General features: G+C 36.8%; 1 protein-coding gene across 1 annotated transcript in view; it reads left to right on the top strand.

The window, feature by feature from the left end:
• Positions 1 to 24,035, top strand: part of cpne7 (copine VII) — a 36,056-nt gene extending 12,021 nt beyond the window's left edge. The window contains exons 5-15 of the mRNA XM_079451413.1: positions 4,872 to 4,955; positions 5,045 to 5,134; positions 5,631 to 5,729; positions 5,925 to 6,011; positions 7,120 to 7,179; positions 9,543 to 9,676; positions 15,727 to 15,781; positions 16,680 to 16,731; positions 17,636 to 17,769; positions 19,777 to 20,013; positions 21,386 to 24,035. Of these exons, the coding sequence (XP_079307539.1) occupies positions 4,872 to 4,955; positions 5,045 to 5,134; positions 5,631 to 5,729; positions 5,925 to 6,011; positions 7,120 to 7,179; positions 9,543 to 9,676; positions 15,727 to 15,781; positions 16,680 to 16,731; positions 17,636 to 17,769; positions 19,777 to 20,013; positions 21,386 to 21,526 (1,173 nt within the window). The 3' untranslated portion in view covers positions 21,527 to 24,035. The remainder of the gene's footprint in view (positions 1 to 4,871; positions 4,956 to 5,044; positions 5,135 to 5,630; positions 5,730 to 5,924; positions 6,012 to 7,119; positions 7,180 to 9,542; positions 9,677 to 15,726; positions 15,782 to 16,679; positions 16,732 to 17,635; positions 17,770 to 19,776; positions 20,014 to 21,385) is intronic.
• The last annotated feature ends 1,173 nt before the right edge of the window (positions 24,036 to 25,208 follow it).

The following is a 25,208-nucleotide window of genomic DNA, read 5'->3' as shown; positions in this document are numbered from 1 at the left end:
TGTGCAACCATGCATTTACCCACCGTTTTGCCATTAATGTATGTAAAAAAAGAAAATTCCTTTGTAAAATGTATTTTTGGCAAGGGTGGTGATTGTCTCTTGAATTAGAAAATTGCGTCTTCCAAGAAACCTCTCAACACAACTTCAAATGGCTCCAGATCCAACAAGGTGCTTTTACGCGGCCGAAAACCCTGGCTTGCGGCCGCTTGAAGGTCGTTTTTTTTTTAAGCTGTAGCACGTTGGTGACTATTAAATGCTGAGCGTGAAACAAACGCTGAGCGCCGGCACTGTGTCTGCGGAAAAGAACGCCAGCTACTGCCGTACGCAGGCTGAAACGCCTCGGTGGACACAGCCCCTTAGGTGTTTCTCCTTCAATGTTGTGGATTTTCCAGCTCATTTAGTAGCAATTGGGGCTTTAACACCCTCATCGAATTCCTCTCTCATTGTTTGGCTACCGTATAATGTTTGAGGCTCTTTCATTCAGCTGAGGTTCCCCAATGAAGCTCCCTGGATAGCAAGTGCTACAGGAGCTGAAGCCAGTGAAAATGGCTGAGGGGAGCGTTGGGTGGTTGGCTCGCTCTCTGGGGGGAAAACAGCCTCTCCCACACACCACAGCCCACGGTGCAGCTCTCCGTGCCCTGTAGTTCTGCAGGTGTCTGTGCTTCCTGCAATGCTGCAGCACAGTTTACAGACGCCTCTGTACCTCTCGGCCCACTCTTGGTACTCATCTCTTCTAGCTCTCCTTCTCTTCAATGCGTCCATATCTCGCATTTACACGCCCGTTGTTTTCTTCCGCTTAGCTTGGGGCTACGGTTGCACTCTGCGGTTATCTGCACAACGCAGCTTTCTTTGTGTATTCCACTTGCCTTTTTTTATCTGACGTTCCTGAATTCAAACATCTCAAGTAATGGCTGGAAACAACAAATCGATATCCGTGACTTGTTCACAACCCCACATTAGTGGCAAAATCAATATATTGTCTATTTGGCTTTATTCAGTGAAAAAGAAATGCCATTTGGCATCTGAACCGTGACTGAGAGCACAGCCTGTGATTCTGATTGGAGAGGCTCATACAGTAAGCCAAAGCACCCACGTAACCATTCGGTCACCAGGATTTTGCCAAGTGGGATGTGTTCCTGGATCTTGTATCAGAAAAACATTCCCTTTAAAAAACACATACTGTAGTCACCGAGTGGATCTCTGACTCCTGGTTTTATCTCAAAACCATACACTACCCAAGCCCTGATATCTGATTGGATGATTGCTATGTCGATTCACGAAGATGCTCTGTTTGGCAAAATTGCACACCATTAATTTTCCAACACTTACCATAACAAATGCAAAATAATTGAAGAAATTATATATTGTTGAAATTGTTTATTTTACCTTTACCCAAAATATGGTTGGTTGGTTGATGGAAATGTTGTTTCAGGAATCTAATGCGTGACTATTTAGTTAAAGAATACATCACCTAAAAATAAAAATGATTAGAATATTTTTAATTTGAAATAGTTTTTGAATCAACCTAAAAACAACTTATTCCAAATAATTCAGATTCATACCTCTATCCAAGGGTAGCTATGATGAACCCGGTCACCATTTAAGGAATAGATACAGATTTTGGATGATCTTCTACCGAATCATCTGCCTCTTAGAATAAGAGTTAAGAAACAGTTCACCCAAAAATAAAAACTGTGTCTTCATTTATTCATCCTGCATTTGTTACAAACCTGTATACATTTATTTGTTCTGTTGAACACAGAGAACGATATTTGGAAGAATGCTCGTAACCAAACAGTTCTTGGCCAACATTGACTACCAAAGTGGGAAAATTGCTTAATACATTTCTTTGTTCTGTTGAACACAAAAGAAGATATTTTGAAAAAAGTAGGAAAGCAAACATTTCTGGGGCACTTTTGACTACCATTGTAATCCGTCCTACTATGGTAGTCAATGGTGGCCGAGAGCTATTCTCTTTGTTCATCAGAACAAAGAAATGAAAACCCATTTTGAACAACTCGGGGTGCGTAAATGAAGACAGAATTGTTATTTTTGGGTGAACTAACTAATCCATTAGGTGATCGCATGTTTAATAAAATAGGATTGCTCTTGGATGAAGACGTGTCTAATACGGTAACTCTTATTCAGTTCTGTGGTGTACAGTATGTGAAACCAAATTCTATGCATGTTGCATATTAATAAGCAAATTCTGCTATACGGCAATAAAACACAATCTTCAGTTGGTTAGTAATCATCATATTCTCTACAACCAAATGTTTGTTATTTGGAGGCATTGTAATATTATGTTCATATATTTTTATTTTACTACATGCACATGTCTAATGACAATGAAGACTTTCTTCGTTTGCATGTCTATGTTACAATGATCTGTTTTGTGCTTTTCGTTTTGTCACTGTTTATAATTCTCACTGTTTATGAATAACTAAATAAACAACATGTTGATGTGTACATGAACATAAGCTTATTAACATATCTTCCTTATACCCGTCCGCAAAGGCAAGAGTGTTCTGGTACTAATAACATAGCAAGAGGATTGATAGAGACTGCTAAAAAGCAATGCAGAACAATGACTGCGCTGCTATCTCGGGACTGAATCTGTCTGTTCAAATAACACTGGCTTTCTCTGAATGCAGACGGATATGAGTTGAATGGAGTGGACGTATTGGCAAATCCAACTTTATAGGAATCTAATGTCTGCTTCTGTCACGTGACCCATTCTGTGCCGTTGATGTGAAGGGCATTTCATTTTATAAAAAAGAGCGAGTGCATTTTAAGCTGAAAAGTAAAATGCTCTAGGTGATGACATTTATCAAAGACTTCGCCAGGCGATTTCTCTTCGAGTGCTGATGCTCGATTTGGTGCTGTAACTTCACTCGTCTTTCTTTTATCAGATCATAAAATAAATGCTTTGAATTCGCCTCTATTCAGAGCTATTAGCCAGCTGCAAAATCATAATTGATGCTATTAAAGATTTGAGTCTTAAATTTCTCGTGGAAATAATGAACTGCATAGAAGCGTCGGTCCGGGCTGAACTTTGCAAACACAATGACAGTTGTCAGAGGTCTAATGCATGCGATGAACGCAAACAACAGACAAATCACTTGTCTAAATCAGTCTTCACTCAAAACCGCTGGGAAGATGTTACCTTGACAACCAGATAGTGGGGGCACCTCCTCTTTCAGCATCCCTGAGGAGATGCCGCACACTAATGCAGCGAGAAATGGGGATATTAAATGGCTCATTCTTTGCACTACCCATTTCTCTCTCTCTCTCTCTCTCGCTTGCTCTTTCTCTTGCTCTCTTTCTGTGCCTGTCTCGTTTCTCTCACATCTGCACACACTTATGAACAAAGTCCTTAGTGGCTTCTCCAGGGAGATGCAATTTAAAGACCTTATGTTGAATGATTGTTTCAGACAATATCCTTGATTTGATTTGCCAGAGCTATGAGCACAATTCAAAGCTCACACATGGGCACGCATTGTATAAAGTCACGATAGTATTTTGTTCATTTTTCCATCGACAATTAGTTGTAAAATAGTATATATTTGTTGTGCTATAGTTAATTATGCTATGTTTCGGATTATGTTACGGATTTTCATTTTTTTCTACTGTTTTCTTGGTTAGTAAGGGAGTAAGGGGCAGTGTTTTGTCTTTCCTTTTTTTTCTTTTTTTTTGAAGGCTGGAAGGACTCTTAAACCCCAAGAAAGACTTTTTGTTTTTATTGTTAAAATAAACAATAAACGACAGTTTTTGAATGCAGATTTGAGTAATGTTTTTTTCTGACACTATAAGAATACATTGCTACATTTGTAGCCATACAAAAGTGATGTCCAAAGGGCATATTTGACCAATTTTGCGTTTAATGACCCCTCAGATTTGATTTAACCATAAAAAATGAGTTGGGTGATACAAAATGAAGAAAACACTACACTTGAATTTGACAAAAATATTCAGCAAAATAATAAATAAATGGATCAAAGCATATTGGGGAATATGGGTTTTCTTATAATTTGCAGAAAAATGCATGAAGCTCACATACGTTAAAGAAGACATTGTCTATTATTTTATTATTTTATCAGTTATTCATATGTCGATCCTCTTTTTGAACAGCAATCATTTTTTAGTCTCATTAAAGGTCCAGTGTAGCGGTGAGGTTGAAAATGGCAACCAATGACTCACTCCTCCCTTTCCAAGCACCACAGAGGCTGACACACGAGGACAAACATGTCGTCACGTTTTCACGTCTTTGCCAATGGAGATAACTTTTTTACAAAATGCACAACGTGCAACAACGTGATGAATTTCATGCAAGGGGACCTGCAGTGTACGTAGATAGAACTAGCTCATTCAAAGGTCTTTATACACCTCTGTAGACATGGTTATGTATATTATATTGTATTTTTGTCAATAGATCCTCCAGAAAATGACACACTGGTCCTATAAGTGTTGTGCATGTGTTGTGTCAATTTCCAAAAATTTGACTTTACATTTGCAGGAACATTTTACACAATTTTAGTCTAAATATGATCATCACGCACATTTATTTCCAAACAGTGTCTGTTCATAGAGACCGTATCTCTTAAGCCTCAAAAAGCACCTTATAAGTTTACAGTCCTCAATAAATGCTCTGTGGGAAGAAAATGTACCTTTTCATTCTGACTAGCAAGCAAACAAGGCAGCATGGTTTTGCCAGCTCCCTAAAAGCTCAGCGTTGTGGCTCAATAGAAAATACATCAACGGGGAAGCAAATAGTGCTCATCAAAACCATTTTATGACGTGTTTAAGCAATCATGCATTGAATGTTCTTCTCTTGTTTATGCTTGAACTCTTAAGAATCTCTCTTGTGACAGGATCTCTTCAGCAAGTCAGATCCATTCCTAGAGATTTACCGAATCAATGATGATGGAACCGAACAGCTTGTACACAGAACTGAAGTAAGTCGTTCTGTCTCAATGCATAATAATCTTTCTATTGCGAGTGGTTATTTCTGTTTAGTTTTCACATTGATTTTGTTCATCAACAGGTGATTAAAAACAATCTGAACCCCGTGTGGGAGCCATTCAAAGTGTCTCTCATTTCTCTGTGTAGCTGTGATGATGAAAGGAAGTTAAAGGTATATTATTAAAGGGAATCCTGTGTGATTATATTTTTTTTGTTTTGTAGAATGTCATGATCTTTTCTTTTAAAATGAAAATCGTTTTTCCTCCAAAAGGACAATTTCTGGTCACTGATGCTTCTTTTATGCTAAATAGCATCTTGCCAAAGATCTCCTTTTGTGCATCACAAAGAAATGCCATTTTATTCTTTATATTTTTATACTTATTAACTAACAAAAGAAACTGTTTTAGAGTTAATAAGCTAAATTTATATTGCCGCTTTTCCAGTCATATATTTACTAGTATATTTTAAGATATGTAAAAATAGTGATAAAATCTTATCATGTGTCGGGAAACCAAGATCATGTATCGTCTCGTAAGTTAGGTGATTCGTGACACTCCTATTAAATACCCATTTTTGTTCCTTTCAGAGAAATTTCCTAAAATAAAACCAAATTAAAATGGAAAATGAAGCGACAAATGAGTTGTAATTGTTTTGTCTGTCATCTGCAGTGTTTAGTCTGGGATTATGACTCCAGGGGAAAGCACGACTTCATTGGTGAATTTTACACCAATTTCAAAGAAATGCAGAAGATTTCCTCAGGAAATAAGGTAAGTGTGAGATCATTTAAACCTATAGTGATATCTGATATAACCATCACTGTTTCATACAGAAGGACCAGAATGGATGAAAGAAATGTCAAAAAAGCCTTTTACTATAGATCTGTGATAAAAGTGTCTTTTCCACAGTGCCTCTTTCAATTTCAGTGACGCCCTTCAATTATGGTCTTTACTGTGTTTCTGAAGGTCACGTGGGATTGCATTAATCCAAAGTACAAGCTGAAGAAAAAGAACTACAAGAACTCGGGGCTGGTTATTCTCAGCGATCTCAAGGTAAGAGTCTGTCCGTTTTTGAGCATTCACAGAGATCTCACAGTACTGGCATCAATAATTTTGATGCTAAGGAAGTGTGAGCAGCATGGATCATGACAAATATCAAATTTTTTTGCACTAACCATTTGAGTTCTTTGACAATGAGAACGAATGCATATAATCTAGTTGTTGATGCATATAATCTAGTTGTTTACTTCATCTCAGTATGAAGAGGTCATGACTGAGAGAACAAAACATTATTGAATAGAAAATTAACCTTTCAAAAAGGTAGTATTAGCCTTTATAACACTTGGTATCAAACCATAGAATAAAGAGTGGGATGGAAAATATAGTGACGGAAAATATAGTGATATCATTATTGTTGTTGGGGGGTGTAACTATCAAGATTAGTCCACAGACAAATGTATTTGTAATGTTGGCTTATACATTTGTCTTGTTTGTGTGCTGTTATTGAAAAGGCTGTTTAAATCTTCCATGATCATGTTTTTGTGTCTGTTCAATTGCTTCGTGCTCAAAAGACCAAGGCAGCAATTCCTTAAATATAAGCAATTCCAAAATATACCATGACGAAATTGGGAAGGAATTGCTGCCTTGGTCTTTTATATGATAACACCATAGATCTTTTTATATACATTGATACTGAATGCACTGCGGTGTTTATTATAAGGTACTCGCATTAAGGAAAACCATAATATTGTTTGTGTACTTGAGTACTTGACAACTGCCTCCTTATAATAAAACCCATCTCTTCTTGACTTGACAGACATATGAAAAAAAATATAAAATAATAATTAATGTACACCAACCCTCTCTCTTGTCTCAACAGGTAGTTGTCTAGCTTTTGTTGAAACTAGTATCTTTGTATTAGCACCTATTGTATTATTGCTCACTGAACTCTCTGTAAGTCGCTTTGGATAAAAGCGTCTGCTAAATGACTAAATGTAAGTCTATGTTAGTGTGAGTCTTTTCAGCAGGGTTGGATTCAGGTCCTGCAATCATGTCTTTTTCTTTAGTTATTTTGATAGAAATCAAAGACAGACGGTTGTCTCTGGTGGATCAGATAAATGCAGCGAGGTTTCTGAGATTTACCCTTCGCTTTATCTTTCAGCTTCACAGAGTCTATTCCTTCCTGGACTACATCATGGGAGGCTGCCAAATACACTTCACAGTAAGAGCGAACAGCAGTGTGCTCCACATTTAGCATCGCACTGCAACGCAACCCAGACCTTCACAGATTCACTGTCCATTCACGCCACACAAGCATGTCGAATTTACATCAGAGCCCCTCGACTGAAAACTGCCTCTTTATAATAAATGAATATAATCTATATTAGATTATACATCCTCATCAGAATACACCGTAGCTATTTAGTTTAGACCCCATTTACACTACACTGTTCGGCATCAGTTCATTTTATTGACCAGCTGCCACTTTAAGTTTTGGGAATGTAATGCATTGTTTTATGCCTGCGAGCAACAGAACAAACAAACAAACGGCCCCTTTAAAGACTTAATAAAACATTATTACCTAAAAATGGCATTTTTTTATTTACCCATTAAACCTATTATTTATCCAACCCCATATGGCATAAGAGGATAAAAGTTGACGAATGCACTTGGTTATCTTTTGACATGTCAACAAGTAAGGACTGGCATTAAGCTACAAAGCATTCTTAGATATAGCACATCATTTGTGGCTATGTTTCCTTTTTAAAGCACCGGTTTCAGGTCAAAATGACATTATGATGAGTAAATATTAACAGAATTCTCATTCTTTAGGTGAACTATTCCTTTAAAGTGACTGTTTGCTTTCCTACATCCTTCAAAATATCTTCTTTTGTGTTTAACAGAACAAAGAAATATATAAAGCAATTTTTCCTACTATGGTAGTCAATGGTGGCCAAGAACTGTTTGATTACAAGCATTCTTCCAAATATCTTTCTCTGTGTTCATCAGAACAAAGACATTTATACAGATTTACAACAATTTGAGGGTTTTTAAATTAAGGCAGGATTTTCATTTTGGGCGAACACATAAACCGTTAGTGTTTCCAGCCCAATTGAATAACAGAATAAACTCTAGACACGACAATCAACAGTTAATGACAATAAATACAAAACATCAGTATAAATAAAGACAGAAAACATTACAAAATAGAAGCACAGTATCAACCTGCATGATGTTTATGACGCGATTGAGGAGGTGCGTTAGGTGATGTCAAATACGATTTACAGTATTGCGCATGCTTGGATTGTTCAGGATTATGAATAATGTAGTATATCATAACAACGTCATGTTCACGTGACATCAAGAAATTCAGCTCATCTTAATTGATTAAGAGATAAACAACGAAGGATTTGTTATGCTTAGGCAGACAATGGCATCAAAATGGTTTTGTTCAGGAGCTAAAAAGAGAAAAACAGAGAATGACAAGCTCAAAATAAAGGTATGTTCTGCTTTACATTGTTTAATGCGTAAACTATAAAAAATAAATCAGAACGATGTCCATCCCCCTCTTTAATGTAACCCACATGAAAAAATATTATAATTTACTATAGTAAACTGTGGTAAAAGTATATAGAATTTTTATTTAAATCTGTTTATATACAGTGGTTGCACTTTAACAGCTTTGTCTACTATGTTCCACTTAAGACACAAAAACACTTCTACACGTCAATATATAAACTGTCATATTTCAGTGTTTTGTTTTCACTTGTCAAACTGCAGTGCTATGACAATTTTTACAATAGTGGGCCCATATTGCCTTGGGCCCCATGAGCCGGCCCTGTTCCTACCTAATTCTTCCCATAAAAGCAGCAAATGGATTTAGAGTATCAACGAGTCTGATGAATATTCATCCTGTTCCCTTTTCATCTTAAGATAGTTATTGGGGTTTAGCAAAAGCCGTAAAATCATCAATCGTAATGAATGTTTTTCTGCAGTTTGTTCAAATGGATTCAACATGAAAAGAAAATGTTTAACTGTATTTCTGCATTACAGAGCATATGCTGGCCATTTATGTCATTATAGATTTTAGCATCTGCTTAACCAATGACCATCCAATCTGCATGCCTCTGAGCAGAGCAAATTTACATATTGTCCATTTCATGCACAATTTTATATTGAGATGAGATTTTGATTGCATAAGTGTTTTAGTCAAGTTTTGTGTAGCATAGAAAGCCCCTGAACATTTGGCCCATTGTCAACAGATATTTCCTTTCAAATATCTTCCAAATAGGCAACTATTGTTCCAGTGTTAAAAAAGCAGTTCACCCCAAAACAAAAGTATTATTCAACTATAACCTCCTGTCAGTTCAATCCTATATATAGTATAGACTTTCTTCTTTTGTCTGAAGCAATACACTACATTTGTGTGGTAAACAGAAACAATTTCAGTTAACAATTTAATGTTGGCATCCGCCCCATTTTAAGCTTTAACTATTACAACTGGACTGGATTACCATTGTTTTTTATGGTGTTTCGTCATTTTTTACTGTGTTATTGCAGTGTTTAATGCTATTATCTCTCTAGGTTGCCATCGACTTCACAGCATCTAATGGAGACCCTCGCAATAGCTGTTCCCTACACTACATCAACCCTTATCAGCCAAATGAGTATCTGAAAGCTTTGATAGCCGTGGGGGAGATCTGCCAGGACTATGACAGGTTGGTGCTGGTGTTTTTAAGGTGATATTTTTGAGCATATATTCGGAGCTCTGTTGGTATTTTTCGTCTGATAGATGGGAACATTTGAAATTTGTCTGAAGTTTATAAGATAAGGTTTAGTGCATAAAGAAACGGGATGTGTATAAAAAGTAAACTTGTTTGTTTGCACCAAACCATATCTTTTTGTAAAAAAACTTCTATTTGGCTAATGTCATCTAGGTTAATGTTAACCAAAAGACAAACAATCTGTTTGAGGATTGAGCACAGAAATGAAATGTTGGTTAATGCTTTTTGGAGAGTTCGTCAAAAGAAGACAAGACCTTTAAGACCGAATATTATAACGATCCAGTTAAAGATTTGTCATTTGGTTGAAGAGCTTGGATAGTTGAAGAGCTTGGATAGCTAAGATGTTGGTACAATACTATAGGAATCATTTCTGTAAGCTTGGATGTTCTTGCTGTTCTTGACTTTATGGCATTATTGGTTGGTTCATCTCGCAATTTTTTTAATGAGGTATCTGGGTCTGTCTGATCCAGTGACTGTCTTTCTTCAAGATGCACATATTAACCACTGGCACTGCATGATCCGCTGGCATCACTGGTGTCTTTGGTTCATTAGATCAATATGACTGTAGAGTTCACATTCAGAAAGACGATGGAAAGGATTATGAATTGCCCTGATATGCTAACAAAAATGGTGAATTTGTATGGTAAAAAATATTCTTTCCTTCTCCTTCTGCTGTCTGATTCTACACAATATAACAGGAATATTACAAGAATATTATAATATAATGTAAAAGAACACAATAATCAAGGTCTGAAATTGACCATTTATTCAAATGTCTATGTGGTTACGGTCATTTACCGTCTGTATTGTAAACAGTCATTTTTCACGATTCTGTGTTGATTCTGTTTTGTTAGATGTTGACGATACTGCTAGACTCGCAGTGATTTTGCACACACTTTTATTCACAGTTATACTTACGAGCGAGAAACATCACAGGCAATTCATGTTACAAGAGCCACAGTATCGTAATGCCAAGTTGCATCACAGAAGCTAAAGAGGAAGAGAGAATTATGATTTTTTAATCAATGTGCTTTAATTGTTTTGAGCTTATTATGAATAGCCTTGGAGGAGTTGGTTAATAACTGCCTTTCACATTTATAATGAAATCTGTTCCAAAGGGAGGACTTATTGCTCAGATCAAAACCGAATAAATCAAGATGCAAATGAATGCTTAAGACAATGAATGATGTTCATCGGAGAGTAATGATCATATGGTGAGGACTTGTTAGTATATAGGTTCCGAGGATTCTTGAAGTTCTTCTGGGTTGTACGCCATCGCTGTGTGGGAACCCAGATCGGGCACAAGGGTGTGTTTCTGAGCCCCCCAATGACAGAGGGATGATGAGTTTTTTTTTTTTACCTTCAGATGAATGTGGAATTCAGCTTTCTCTCCTGGGGTGTTTACAGGCGAGAGAATTAAGATTATTAAATTCTGCTTTGTCTGCATAGATACCCAGGTTTAGGGATATTCTGTGCAGTTTTATCAGTGCAGAATAGATGCCAGATAAATTTCATCAACTTACATTAGAACTCAACATTCATTCTTTGCTGGAAATTGCGTTTTAGACATTTGTCTTGCCAAGGTTAATTTATCGGCATGCTTTTTATGTGTCGTATACACAGACACACACACACAATAAAAGTATATTTTTCAGATTTTTCACACAACTGCTGCTGATTGGAAATGACGTTGAACAAAAATACATCACATATACATTTATTAGATACGCATGCCTTTTATTTTCACTTTTGTCTTTTTGAGAAGATATCATTTGTGTCCAAGTCTATAGAAAAAGTCGCAAAAATAAATGAAGAAGGCACAGTGAAAGATTTCTAAGGGTTTGTTCAACCTGAGATCACCGGAATTTGTTGTATTGTGTCTACTTCAAAATAGACCACATCGTAAAATAGTTGGATTGCGTAAAGATTGAGTTGGTTTCTTCATATCTGGCCTGATCAAGAGTTTAGACAACACCGCATTTGCAGAGTAAAAAAATGTTTGGATGCATATTTTATGTGACACTCGTATAACAAAAATGTTATTAAATGGTAAAAATGCACGATGCAAAGAAGTATTCATGTACACCATAAAATATATCATTGCATATGCTACGATTTTGCATTATTTTATCCTAACTTGAGGGAAGAAGATTATTTGTAGTTCATGTGATGCTGGTGGAAATGTTTTCTCTTTATATCTTTCGAGCTGAAAGATACACATTACTTGAGGGCATATTCATCCCAATTTATTTCTCATAACGGTAGTGAAAATAAGAGAATTTTGATTTAATTTTGCATCCTGCATTCATAATGCATCCTCTTACCAAGAAGAGAAAATATCAGAAAGAGAACTTACAAAATGGCTGCGTCCGAAATATGTTTCACAACAGCTCATAGCGCTGGTTCAGAGAAAGTCTGAAACAAGGTCCACCGCTCAGATGCTTGCTAATAAGGATTCGTAATAATGTGATATCTACAAGCAATTAATAATGTCCAAAAACCAGCATCACCATTTCACATTTACACTCTTAATCTTAACACAGTAGACTGCATTCTGGTCCATTTATATATCTGGTGTCAGACCAAATGTGACTTTGGTGAGCCGAGTTATGACCCATTTCACTGTTCGTGCTCCACAGCTCCCTGCGTATTAAAAGCAGGATTAGTCCTTTTAAAGAAGTTTGCCTCTCCTATGAGACTCTGGGTAGTGTTGGGGCCTGGTTGTCTCCATCAGGATCACTCTGGAGATTTTCTGACGGAGGAGCCCTGAAAGCCTTCCCCGAAGAAAGTGAAAAGGCCACTTTCTCTTAGCGAACATGTAAAGCTCTTGTTTTCATAGAGAGAGTTCAGAGCCATTTTGTGGATGTGGTAATGGAGGTTCTTCAATAGATGACATGAAGTGCCTGTCAGTTTGATTTGTTTCCAATTACGACGTGTGTTTTATGTTAAAAAATCTTTCATTTTGTTCATTTCTGACAGTCAATAGACTATGGACAAGCAATAACAATTCTGGGTGTTTATTTAGACAAAATGAAGAATATGAATGCAACTCTCGTGACCTAATTTCACCGAGGGGTATGAGTAAGCTGCAGGCTTTTGGGAAGCTGAGATGGCATTATTTTGTAGTCATTTGCATAGCAGTTGGCACTGTGGGAAGAAGTCACAGTTGTCGGAACAGCTTGCCTCTCGATCATGGATGTGCGAATGTTAAGCATGTTGGGCATCACTGTATCATGCACATAAATCATGCTGATGGATTCAGAACATCAGGCCACTTATTGGGATTATTGGTACGTGGCAGTGTGGGGTAAGGGCCACAGTGAATGTTGTAAGGAGAGTAAGGGGTACTGCCGTTGTTCGGTTACCAAAATGTTTATGTTTAGGTGAACTATCCCTTTAAAAGCTGTCATTGTATAATGTCGTCAGACCTCTTATGTACTACGGTGGCCGGAACGTGCAAAACAAAACAAACAAGAGTAATGGCAGATTCCGCTCCCGGGCATAGTGCAAATGACAAGATAACATGATCGTGGTCTGGTTTTATTTAATATGTGGAAGTGTGGGAAAACTTCAAACAGAGTTCGGACAAAACGGTGATTTGTTCACTCTGTAACAAAATAATGGCATAGCACGGCAGCACGACTGCGATGCAAGTGCACCTCAAAGGATAACATCCTATGACTCTCCGACGAGCCTTTGTTACGGTCAATGACTCATAATAGACGTCACCCTAGAGCTGAAGATATCGGCTAGATAAAACTGTATTTAAAAACAATTATGTTTTCTTCCAATATGAAAGCACAAAGGACTTGTAAAATTTGCTCTGCCTATAAGCTTTTCAACCTATTTAATTTGTAATTTTTTATTTATTTATATTATTTGTGTAACTCCCTCTCATGTATTTGTTTTTGATCTGTTTTATTGTTATTCTTTATTTTTGTCTTGTCTGTTTCGAGCCATGGAAATGTTTTTTTGGACTAATCGACTAATTTAGTTGACTAATCGAAAAAAGAAAAAAAAAATCGACGGACTAATCGACAATAATAATAATCGCTAGTTGCAGCCCTAGATATGTACTTTAATCTGTGTCCCTGTTGGTTATGGTGAGAGGGTGACTGACGTGATCGTTTGTTTTCACTTATAAATATAAATATACACATAAGTAACCAGTAACTTCGTATTAGTATCTATCGTACTATTGCCCTTTTATGACATATCACTTATTGCTCCCTGATTCTTTATAAGTCACTTTTGATAAAAGCGTCTGCTAAATGACTAAATGTAAATAAACCTTGGATTTTTTTATTTTGATTGAAGATTTTATTTTATTTTTGCAACTTGTTGTTTTGTGTTGCACTTCTCGGCCACGGTACTTAGGTGAGGAGAACCAACTCAACTTCATACAGAACTATACTAAATACTATCAGACTAAACTGAGCAGAATGTTCTCATCGTTAAAAGTGGAACATTTGATTGAAGTTTCATCTTTTGGAGAGACACATTTTTTATGTGGAGCCATAAAAACGTTGACTTTCAAGATTTGTGCCTATGGTTATGTTATATCTTATGTTTAGCTCTCTGTGGTTCTCACCGTGCCCATCCTACTTCTGTCCCATGGCTGTGAGATGTGTTCCCTGTTGTGTTGATCTGCTGTCCAGCTGTGGCTGTGCATTCCCTGCTCACTCTGAAGTCTTTTTAATCCCATCATCCCCTCTGCTCCCCCAACACTCTCCACACACATGTTCTTACACACACATTTGCCCCAACTGTATTATTTGCTCACCCTAGTACACAAACAATATTTTAACCCTTTGAAAGTGCTAAGGTGTTTGTAAAAATTTGTTTTGATTGTTAAACTATTTAAGAAAAATTTGAACCATTGAGCGATTTTTTAAGTATATATTAATCTTTGTTTATGGTAGGTAATGCAAATACAAATACATAAATATTTACAATTTAAATATTTCAACAAGTTTAACAGCTAAGGTTCGACATGAAATAAAACGTAGAGTATGTTTTACTATTATTTATACATTAAATGTACTTTACATTTCTGCATTCGGCAGACACTTTTTTTCAAACTTTCTTAAAGACTTTTATAGTCATAAAGTTTAAAGGAATTGTTCACTTTCAACAGACATTTTCATGATAATTTACTCAAGCGTGTTGTCATCCAAGATCTTTATGTTTTTTTTTCTTTAGTCGAAAGGTTTTTGATGAAAACATTCCAGGATTATTCTCTGACTTCAATGGACTCCAAATGGTTGAAGGTCAAAATTACAGTTTCAGTGCAGCTTCAAAGAGCTTTAAATTATACCAGACGGTAATTTTCATTTTTTTTAAATGTATATGCTTTATAAACACAAATGCTCGCCTTGCTCTGTTCATGACTTCACAAAATAATGTTGAAAAGGTCACTTGACGTTTGTAGGGCAGGGCGAGGAAATTCATCTCATCTTCTCCAACAAGTTAAAAATCATCCGACATCATTGTTTTACCTTTTAGCTCCCTTTTTTGTAAACAGCGTTTGACATAGTATTTGCACGTTCAACTTGTATACACTGACTCGGGAACTTCCGTATACGTCAAGCGTGACCTTTTCAATTTAGTAACGTATAATGTGACGTTGTGAACGCTCTTTGCAGAACAGAGCAAGGCAAGCAGTGTTTATAACGCAATGACCGATCGTTTCGCTAGATAAGACCCTTCTTCATAGCCTGCTATCGTTTAAAGCCCTTTGAAGCTGCACTGTAACTGTAATTTTGACCTTAAACTGTTTGGAGTCCATTGAAGTCCACTATATGGAGAATAATCCTGGAATGTTTTCGTCAAAAACCTTATTTTCTTTTTGACTAAAGAAAAAATAAATAATCATCTTGGATGACAACGGGGGTGACTAAATTATCATGAAAATGTATGTTGAAACAGTATTTTTCAGATAGTTTGTTAGCTTTTCTAAAATAAATGTGTTTGTTTGATCGCAGTGACAAACGCTTCTCTGCTTTGGGCTTTGGGGCAAGAATTCCTCCAAATTATGAGGTAAGAGACTATTTTTGAATGTTCATGTATTGTTTAGTTTTTTTGTCCAGTGCACCTGTGCCCTTAAAACGTGTTCGACTGCAGACCTTAGAATCTATACTTTCATGGATATAGCTTCTGTTCTTCTGAAACCTTATATCTCCATATTTTGTGATTTTAACTTTTTCCCATATATCATTATTTTTAGTCACCCTATAGTTGTCACAAGGTTTTACAAATATCTAACCATTAAAAAGTATTTAAAAGTGCTTGTCAACTCTTTCTCATCATTTAAAAAGTAGTGTTTTTTCTATTTACTGAATAACTGTGAATTTGGCCATCCAAGGATTCAGAAGGAAAGCGACGATATGCTGTCATTTTGTGGAAGAAAAACATACAATTTCTATACAATTGTTAAATGTGGACATGCTCTGATTATCAAAACTCAACCAACTGTCCCCTTCAAACTCAAAACACAGCCTCTTTCATCATATACAAACCTTTGCAGAGAAACATTTTCTCAGTTATTTAAAATAACAGGCTGCAGCCTGTGTTTACAGCAAACTTCAGGATTTCATTTTGTGGGTGTGTTTGCTTAGGCTCTGCAGTAGCTACGCTCTTTTATTTTTCGAGGAAATATAACAATAAAATTAGGAATAAAAACCAGAGAAAATCAATTGCAATAACATTTTGGAGGGAGACACAGTGGTTGTTGCCTCCACTGTGGAAACTGTAGGAAAGATATTATTCTGGATCATAATAATGCCCGAAAGTTGGCAAATATGCCTGACACACACTGCATGATTTATTATCAGCAGGGTTTGACACTTTGAAATATGTTTTTCTTAAACTAGAACACTATTAGGGTATGTTAAACACGCTGAAATGTCTAAACTCTAAATGTCTTTTCTCCCCACAGGTGTCACATGATTTTGCCATCAATTTTAACCCAGAGGATGATGAATGTGAAGGTAAGAGCAGTGAGAACTTACATATTGGTAAATAAGGGAACCTACATTATGGGAACCGTGCCTTTCTGAAAAATCTAACTGAAGCTGGTTTTCCAATCATTCCGTGATTTTGCAGTCTTGAATCAGTCGTTTCATTGATTTTATCAATATATTTTAATATCTGAGTTATTCCACAATACCACGCATATTATACCGGTTGGTTTTAAATGATGTCTTTGTTTTATACACAGTTTATGTAATGCACTTTGGTTTGTGTCTAAGTAATGCTCCGATCACACGGGGCATCAGCGTTAACGCTTGACGGAGGGCGTGACGGAAGCGCGACCGACGCAATCGTCATAGTGACAACAGCAAGTTAAATTGTTCTCCGATCATGCATGAATGCAATTGGCTAGTGGCTGCACTAGATTATTTGCACAAGGTGATCTGTTTGGCTGACGCCTGCGTCGGTGCTTGAAAAGTTGAGAAATGTTCAACTTCTTGCTGTAAGCAACACCAGTGAAGCGAAGCTGATGGACCCACAATTCAGTTCGACGCATGACTTCACCCATTCGAAGTAAATGAGAAGCGTTGACGCTGACGCTCTGTGTGAATCCAGCGCAAATATCCATCAAGGCGTTTTTTAGGGACCTTTAATATAACCCGTATTATATTTACCCGTATTTATAAGTTACTTACGTCCAGCTCATAAGTCATTGGAAACAGTTAAGACTCAGAGTGAACATATAAGAGCTGTGGAAAATCTCAGGCTTGCTTCAATCGTGCAATTTCTGCAAGCCTCCCCACAAGGTTGATCCTAAAATCCACCACTTTCACTGCAAATCCTCCAGCACTGCTTTCAGAAAGAGATAGAAGCAAGCTTCCAGAGCTGAACTGATAGGTGTGTCCCCTTTTCTCTGATCAGAGATCCAGGGGGTCGTGGAAGCTTATCAAAACTGCCTCCCCAAGATCCAGCTGTATGGTCCTACTAACGTTTCTCCCATCATCAACAGAATAGCAAAACAGGCTGCTGGAAAAGAACCCATAAAAGACGCTTCTGTGAGTATCTTCAAAGTTTGTGATTAAGGCACAGCACTCAGGGGGAAATTAATTTAGATTAAATTGCAGACAATGTTTGTTTATTCATTGCACCCAATGTTGTTTATTGTATGTTTTCTCTTTATTTTTTAAACTAACTTCATTTACGGAGGTAAACAAATAGGATAATAGTACACTTACAAACTTGCACTGGTAGGTTCTTACTTTTTAGGACGTTCTGTTAACAACACTATGTGTCTGGCTATATGCTTGATTATAATAAAAAAAGGCTATCTTTTTTTTCTGAATCATTGCTGGAATGTTTACTTTTATATTTATGGGTGGTAATAATATGTGTAAGTATCTCAACAATTACAGAGTATTGATTTGCAATCGACAATATACCACAAATTATTAGTTTGAAAGTATGCCGGCACAGATCCAGTGATAGTCCTTTAGGCAAACATTAGTGACTTGAATCTGATACAGGCTTCAACCGGTTGCCAGTGGATGGGAGAAAAGCGGTGTCACATAAGCCCTTTTGGGCTGTTGGAAGACGAGGCTTGTTGCTGCATTTTGAACCATCTGGAGTGGTTTGATAGCCTTTGCAGGAAGACCAGCAAGGAGAGCATCGCAGTGGCCCAACTTGAGATCACCAGTACCTGGACAAGCAGTTGTGCCTGTAGTGCTGTAATGCGAGCTGCTACAGTGGTATCGTCTGGGCGATATGAGATGTAAATCTGAGTGTCGTCAGCATAACAGTGATCGAAGAAGCCGTGTGCCCGTATGATGGGTCCCAAGGATGTTGTGTAGATGGAAAAAAGGAGCGGTCCAAGCACCGATCCCTGAGGGACCCCAGTGATCATGTGGTGGGCAGGGCACAGCGAGGCCCTCCATGACACCTTGAAGGATCTGCCGGAGAGCGAGGATTTGAACCAGTGTAGAAAAGTGCCTGAGATTCCTAAAGATGACAGGGTTGACAGTAGTATCTGGTGATTGACCATGTCGACGGTGCAGATAGGTCTAGCAGAATCAGGACCGAGGATTTACACTCCGCCTTGGCTAGCTGCAGTGCTTTTGTGACTGATAGCAATGCAGTCTCAGTGGAGTTTTTTGTTTTGAAGCAGGACTGCTTGTCATCCAGTAGTTTTTTCTGGGATAGTAAGGAAGACACTGCCCTTTCAAGTGTTTTCGCAATAAATGGGAGGAGAGAGACAGGTCTGTAACTGTAGAGGTTAGTAGAGGGATCCAAGAAATAAAATAAACAAAGACATCTACATAATGTTTGGTTTGACTGCTGTGGTATTTAAAGGTTGAGCAACTTCTTTCAGTTTCAACTGAGAAAAGAAAGCCGATCTGGTGTAGTATGAGTGTAAATGATGAAAGAATTTTTATTTTTGGTTGAAATATTTAATTTTACTGCTGATTATCTTGAGAGTTATTTTGGGAATTAAAGCTGCTGCAATCAATTCCGAATCCCATTAAGAGACATTACATGTGATTTTGTGGTCTCAGGTGAAACATTTGCCCTTAAGCTTTTTCTTAAGCCAATTATCTACATGTTGCTCTGTTTCCTTGCTTTGACCAAACACCATGACCTTGTCATGATCTTCATTTATTATTTAATCTTAGATCACCCCTTCCCCAAAAGATCAGTTTTCAGTAAATGAGCTTGGACAGATCAATGCTCACAAACCAGGACATTCATCCAAACAGTAGACTTTGCATGTTTATCAGACCCATGGGAAAATATTGCTACTTTTAACCCAATGTCCGAACTACATTGGTGTCTTATATTTAGTACATTAATTTCAAAGTAGGTAGGAAATTTAAGACATTTACATTTCATTCATTTGGTAGATTTATCTTTTTACTGAGTTCTGAAAATTCTTCATCCATTCGTTGTTTTCTAAACCCATGACCTTGGCATAGCACTTTTCTCTACTATTTATGCTACTGACATGCTTGTCATATTGTATGGTGTATAATAAAGCACCATTTCTAAATAACAAATCTCTTCTCTGCCAGTGTTATCACATCCTGCTGATCCTCACAGACGGGGTGGTAACAGATATGGCCGACACACGGGAGGCCATCGTACGGGCGTCCTACCAACCCATGTCTATCATCATAGTGGGCGTGGGAAATGCAGACTTTACAGACATGCAGATTCTTGATGGGGATGATGGAGTCCTGCGTTCACCCAAAGGAGAACCTGTCTTGAGAGACATTGTGCAGTTTGTGCCCTTCAGAGACTTTAAAACGGTCAGTTTGAATCTTTCATCACTGATTATAAAATTGTCATTTAGTGTATTTATTGATATACATTTGGCAATTTAGTTAGTAAATTCAGATAATAAAACAATTTTCAAATCAACATTTACATTGTGCAGATGCTTTTATCCAAATTGACTTACAAGAGTGAGGAAACGATGAAGCGATAGAAACAACAAACAAGCCAGATATGAACATTAACCCAGATTATTGTATAAAGTTAAAAATATATTTTAAGTTCATATCTAATGTATTAACTAATGTTAATAAACAGAACCTTTCTGTAAAGTTTACTGATAATTTGGTTGTCTTGACATTTAAATACACAGCTGCGTAAAAAAAGAAGAGATCGTTCCAAATTTTTATTTAATAAGCATTTCTGGATGTATTGTGGTCATGCCATTGTCTGTTGAATTTCAACAAAGCAATTTCATCCAGCAATATGAAAGACTGACAGCAACGCACGACACATGAAAACTGTGGTAGAAATCAAGCTACAAAATGTTTAGAATTTTTCCTTAATCCGTATAAATCCTTAAAAGTGAATATTAACTTTCCTTTGCAGTACAAGGTCTGAAAAAATACAGAGTATCTTTATTATTTTTACCTATTTCTCCAGTTTTCATTTTCTGCACATAAATGCAATATTTGTATGTGATATTTGGGAGACTGTTAGGAGTTTACAGAATGAAACAAAAAAAATAATTTTACCTGAACACATACGCATTAATAGTACATTTAGAAAAAACTCAAAATAATTTTAAAATGGTCTCGTAATTTAAATACACAAATATTATGACTGCAAGTAAATTGCTCAAGGCGCCACTAAACTCGCAAACTGTTTGTATACTTTCAACAAGATGACTCGAGACTCTGTTGTGTTGTATTTATCTTCTTATTTTCTCATTTTCATTTTTTTCTAACTTTATTCTTAATACCAGGGTGATAAATAAACTATTATTATTATCTTTTCTTCACAAATTGTTAGACCCTTTAAGACTGTTTTTGGCTTTAAACTTTGTTAATATTTTTCAAGCACTCCTGGATACCGTAAATGACATGGTGCTTCAGTGAAACAGGCCAGCAGGCACATGCACGTTTTGTTCCACCACTGATGTGCACAGTCAGAAAAAACATTAATTGTAGAGAAGCGAGGATTGAAAATGTGTATATGCCTCCAAAATGTTATTCTCTTCCTCATTAAATACTCAACAGCACGCTGCATGGCTCTCATCCAAACAATTTAAATCACAAATTGTACTTTCCTCATTCCTTCAAAACGCAATTTGCCATGGATTTAGATTATTTGCTTTTAAACACCATTGTTTACGTTTCTCTTTTTTGTCTATATCTCTTTTTGCAGGCTTCACCGGCAGCTCTGGCGAAGTGCGTCCTAGCGGAGGTGCCTAAACAGGTAGTGGAGTACTTTAGTCACAAGGCAATACCGCCCATGAACCCAGTGCTGCATTCCGCCCCCAACTCCATCGCCAACACACCCGAATAACACTTCAACTACCTTGCCCTGTGTACTTTTACAGTACTGCAAATGGGAAAGCTGGGACAGGGCTACTCGACCACCACAGTACATCGGTACAGTTCACCGTAGTCCTGATTACATTTTCATCATACTGGTGTTAATACAGACTAGTATTTTTCTGAAATCTCGGTGCCCTTGACAATGACAGCTCACCCAGCATGCAAACCTGGTGGCCTTGTACATCTGCCCGTGTGAGGCAGACAATACATGAAATTCTCATTAGGACCACAGGCCCTCTGATCCCACTGGCTCTTTACGGATACACAGTGTTCTTCAGAGCACTTTGGGATTTTGCTCTGCCATTGTCCTGTTTTCTTTTCTGGACTCCTGGAGGACTGGAACTGAAATGTTAAAAAAATACAATGTATGAAAATTCTGTTATAGATAATAGCATGTGTAAAGGGTGTGTAACTGGGTTTGGCTTTAGCTATGCTGGACGGATATGCATGTCACTGCTAAAATCACCATCTTAATATATAGATTCGTGGTGGGGAATTATATAAATAAGCGATATGAATAGTCAAGCTTGATTTAGTATCTCGACAAAGCTCTTCTCTTACCTCACATCTATCGAATGCTTAAACAGAGTCTGATTGGGTAGCTTTATTTTGGGGAACACACTTCGACTTTAAATGTGTTATGAAAAACGTACAGTAGTCAAAGCAGCAGTTTATATTATATTAGAATCAGAGATTTTTATTTACATCTGTTTAGTAACACATGACATTAAAGTGCAAATGGCATGAAGAAACTCATTATTAATACCTTTTGATATATGTAGAATATATACATATTGCATCAGACAACACAGTGACTGAGTACAATATAGCAGTGTCATATACAGGTGATTATGCAATTCTGTGTGCATGATCACAAATACTGAATACAAATGTGTACATGCACAAACCATGTATGCCTATATTCACACTTTACAAATGCAATATATTGGATAAACAGCAAAGACAAACTTTCCATTTTTTCTATATCTTCCAAAGATATAACGTTCCAATAACCATGTGCGCATTGTTCTTGGTGGAATAACCAAAAATAACTCATAAAATGAAAGAAACAAACTCTAGGTTATCAAGCATTGCTTATCTATTGTATTTTTTTCAAGAAGTCGCTTGAAACATAAAAACTGTGACAATGTACAGTACACTGTAAAATATGTTGGGTTATTTAAACCCATTGATGAATCAAAAATGGACAAACCCAAACGTTGGGTTAAATTAACCCAGAATATGGTTACATTTGACCCAACAATGGGTTAAAACAATCAAGCAAGTTTCATTTATAGCCCAACTGTCTGATTTGTAAATTTTTGACCCAATGCTGGGTTGAAACAACCCAACTTTTCTTACAGCGTAATATGCTTATGATACATACTATATTTTGGCTCAAGGAAAAAAAAACTAGTTTAAAGAATTGAAACATTGCAATTTTTTGCAATGAATCCTGTACCATTAGGCTAAATTAATGGTTTAGCATTAACCATTAACATAGACTATATATAATGCCATGTATAGTTTCGACTATAGAATTATCTTGCTTTTCAGATTATGGCACAGCTTTAAAGTGAAACGAGTCACATGCATAGTGACGTGTCCATTAATGTGCTTAGTATATATATATATCCAAGCGCATGAATGGCCCTGAACTCTTGCTCACCCTCTCCCCCTACAGTATTTTGCAGTGTATACATGCCAGTATTGCATGAATGCTTATCATTTAATGACTGTACGTAAATGAGGGTTGCCAGGTTTTGATTCTTACATGCTGTTGATTTCTCTCCTGCAACTGTACATCTTATCTATTTGGGTTTTTTTGCAAAGCGCAGTGCTCTTGCACATTGCATGTTTTGTTAATTTGTGGTTTTCCTGCTTGCCTATTTTTATTCGATTGCAAATTCACTACATTGAATGTTTGGTGTATCCTGAGGTGAGTACTGAAATTGTTCTCTCTTGTTTGGAGAAAGTGTGTCATGCAGACGAGCAGAAGAGCGTGTTTGGAGATCGTGAGTCATCAACTCCGTAGTATTTCACAGACTGAGGTCATTGCCGTTTATTCTGGTGGAACAGAATCTTTCGATATTCAGACATCCGAGTCATTAGGTTACATAAAATCTGCTTAAAGACTTTGTGGAAGACATCTGCTGCAGAGACATTATATCGAAGAGAAGATAGACGGCTTAATTTGTCCAGAAGAAAAATCACCATTTTATTATTACACATTAAGGCACCGTATTGCAAGACACAGGAGGAATCCTTTCAGCATTTAACCTTGTTTTGTCTCACTTATGTTAAAGCATTGTGTTTTTTACTTGAATCCCATTGGGAAGCTGCATGCACTCCTGTTAATTTACCTGTCTGATTTTCTTCAATGTTTTGTTGGAAGCGAATCTGCCGTTGGACCAGCCCGTTTCCTGTAGTCTAGACTCGTAATTCTGCATCAACACTAATAAATCTTTTAAGAATTCAACTTAATGGTAGTGTATGTCATTTGCATCCAATATTTGGATACAGACACTTATTCAGTATTGTGAATATTTATTTAAAATTTGTAAAAATCAACAAAAGTATGATAGCATTAAGGAGTTATTTGTATAAATGATTGTGATTTATCTGCAAGTAGCAGCCTGTAAAGTCACAAGGGCAATTTTAACGGTCCTGTCATTTGTAATAAATATAATACGTTTTTTCTACGGGATTTCTTTTCTCAGCTAAAGGTCCAAGGTGAAATCCTCGCCCTTGCCTTAAAAAGGTCACGTTTGTGAATGTGTTGCCTCTTTTCCAACTTCGGCTTTTTTTTTTAAACTAAGTTATGTTCAATTTGTAGTTTTTACCTATTTTATGCTTTCTCATTTCACAGTCAAATGAATATTGTCATAATGCATGTTTCAAGCAAATGGAATAATTTTCCAATTTCATTCTGCAGCCTTCACACCATGATATATCCTCTTTCAAGCCTTAATCTGCTGGACCAAAGAAATACATAACACCAGGGGTGTATGTCTGGTTTAACGTGGGACACTTTCAATCAGTCACACTTTATAGATATAGACCAAAATCACGCACAAAAACTTTATACCCAAAGTGTATGGGTTGTCACTATCCAGCGGCTAGCTGGGCAGGGGTCATGCTCTTACGAAAAATATTCATGGTTAACTTCAATTAAAAAACATGCTTAGCACAAAATAATCATGGTTTACAGAAACCACATTTGAACCTGGTAGAAAACCGTGGTTTTTAATGAATGCACAAAAAACATGGTTCATTTTCACATGGGCAGCTCTGGAGTGGCACAGAAAATGTCATTATAGTGCATTATAGCAACAAACTATTTTATGTGCCTAAATTTTAATTTGACCAAACAATTTGAAATGTTCATAATCTACTCACCCTTACGTTATTTGATAAGATAAAAACATATTTTTTTCGAAATCCTGTTCCAAGGACACATGGCAACATCGACGTATAAGGCAATCTTCAATATGGCGACGTCCATTACACAGAAATGTTTACCACGAGCGGATAGAAGATTCAAACGCTTTTGTTTTATTTATAACTAAACGAAGAGCACATGATCTTACAGATGTTTATTATGTGTATATTTAATGTGTTGCTACATTTCCTTTTCAGTGCATGAATGA

Source organism: Barbatula barbatula, assembly GCF_947034865.1.
Source record: "Barbatula barbatula genome assembly, chromosome: 1".
Lineage (NCBI taxonomy): Eukaryota > Metazoa > Chordata > Actinopteri > Cypriniformes > Nemacheilidae > Barbatula > Barbatula barbatula.
The sequence above is the reverse complement of the archived record's forward strand: the minus strand, read 5'-3'. Positions and strand labels throughout refer to the sequence as shown.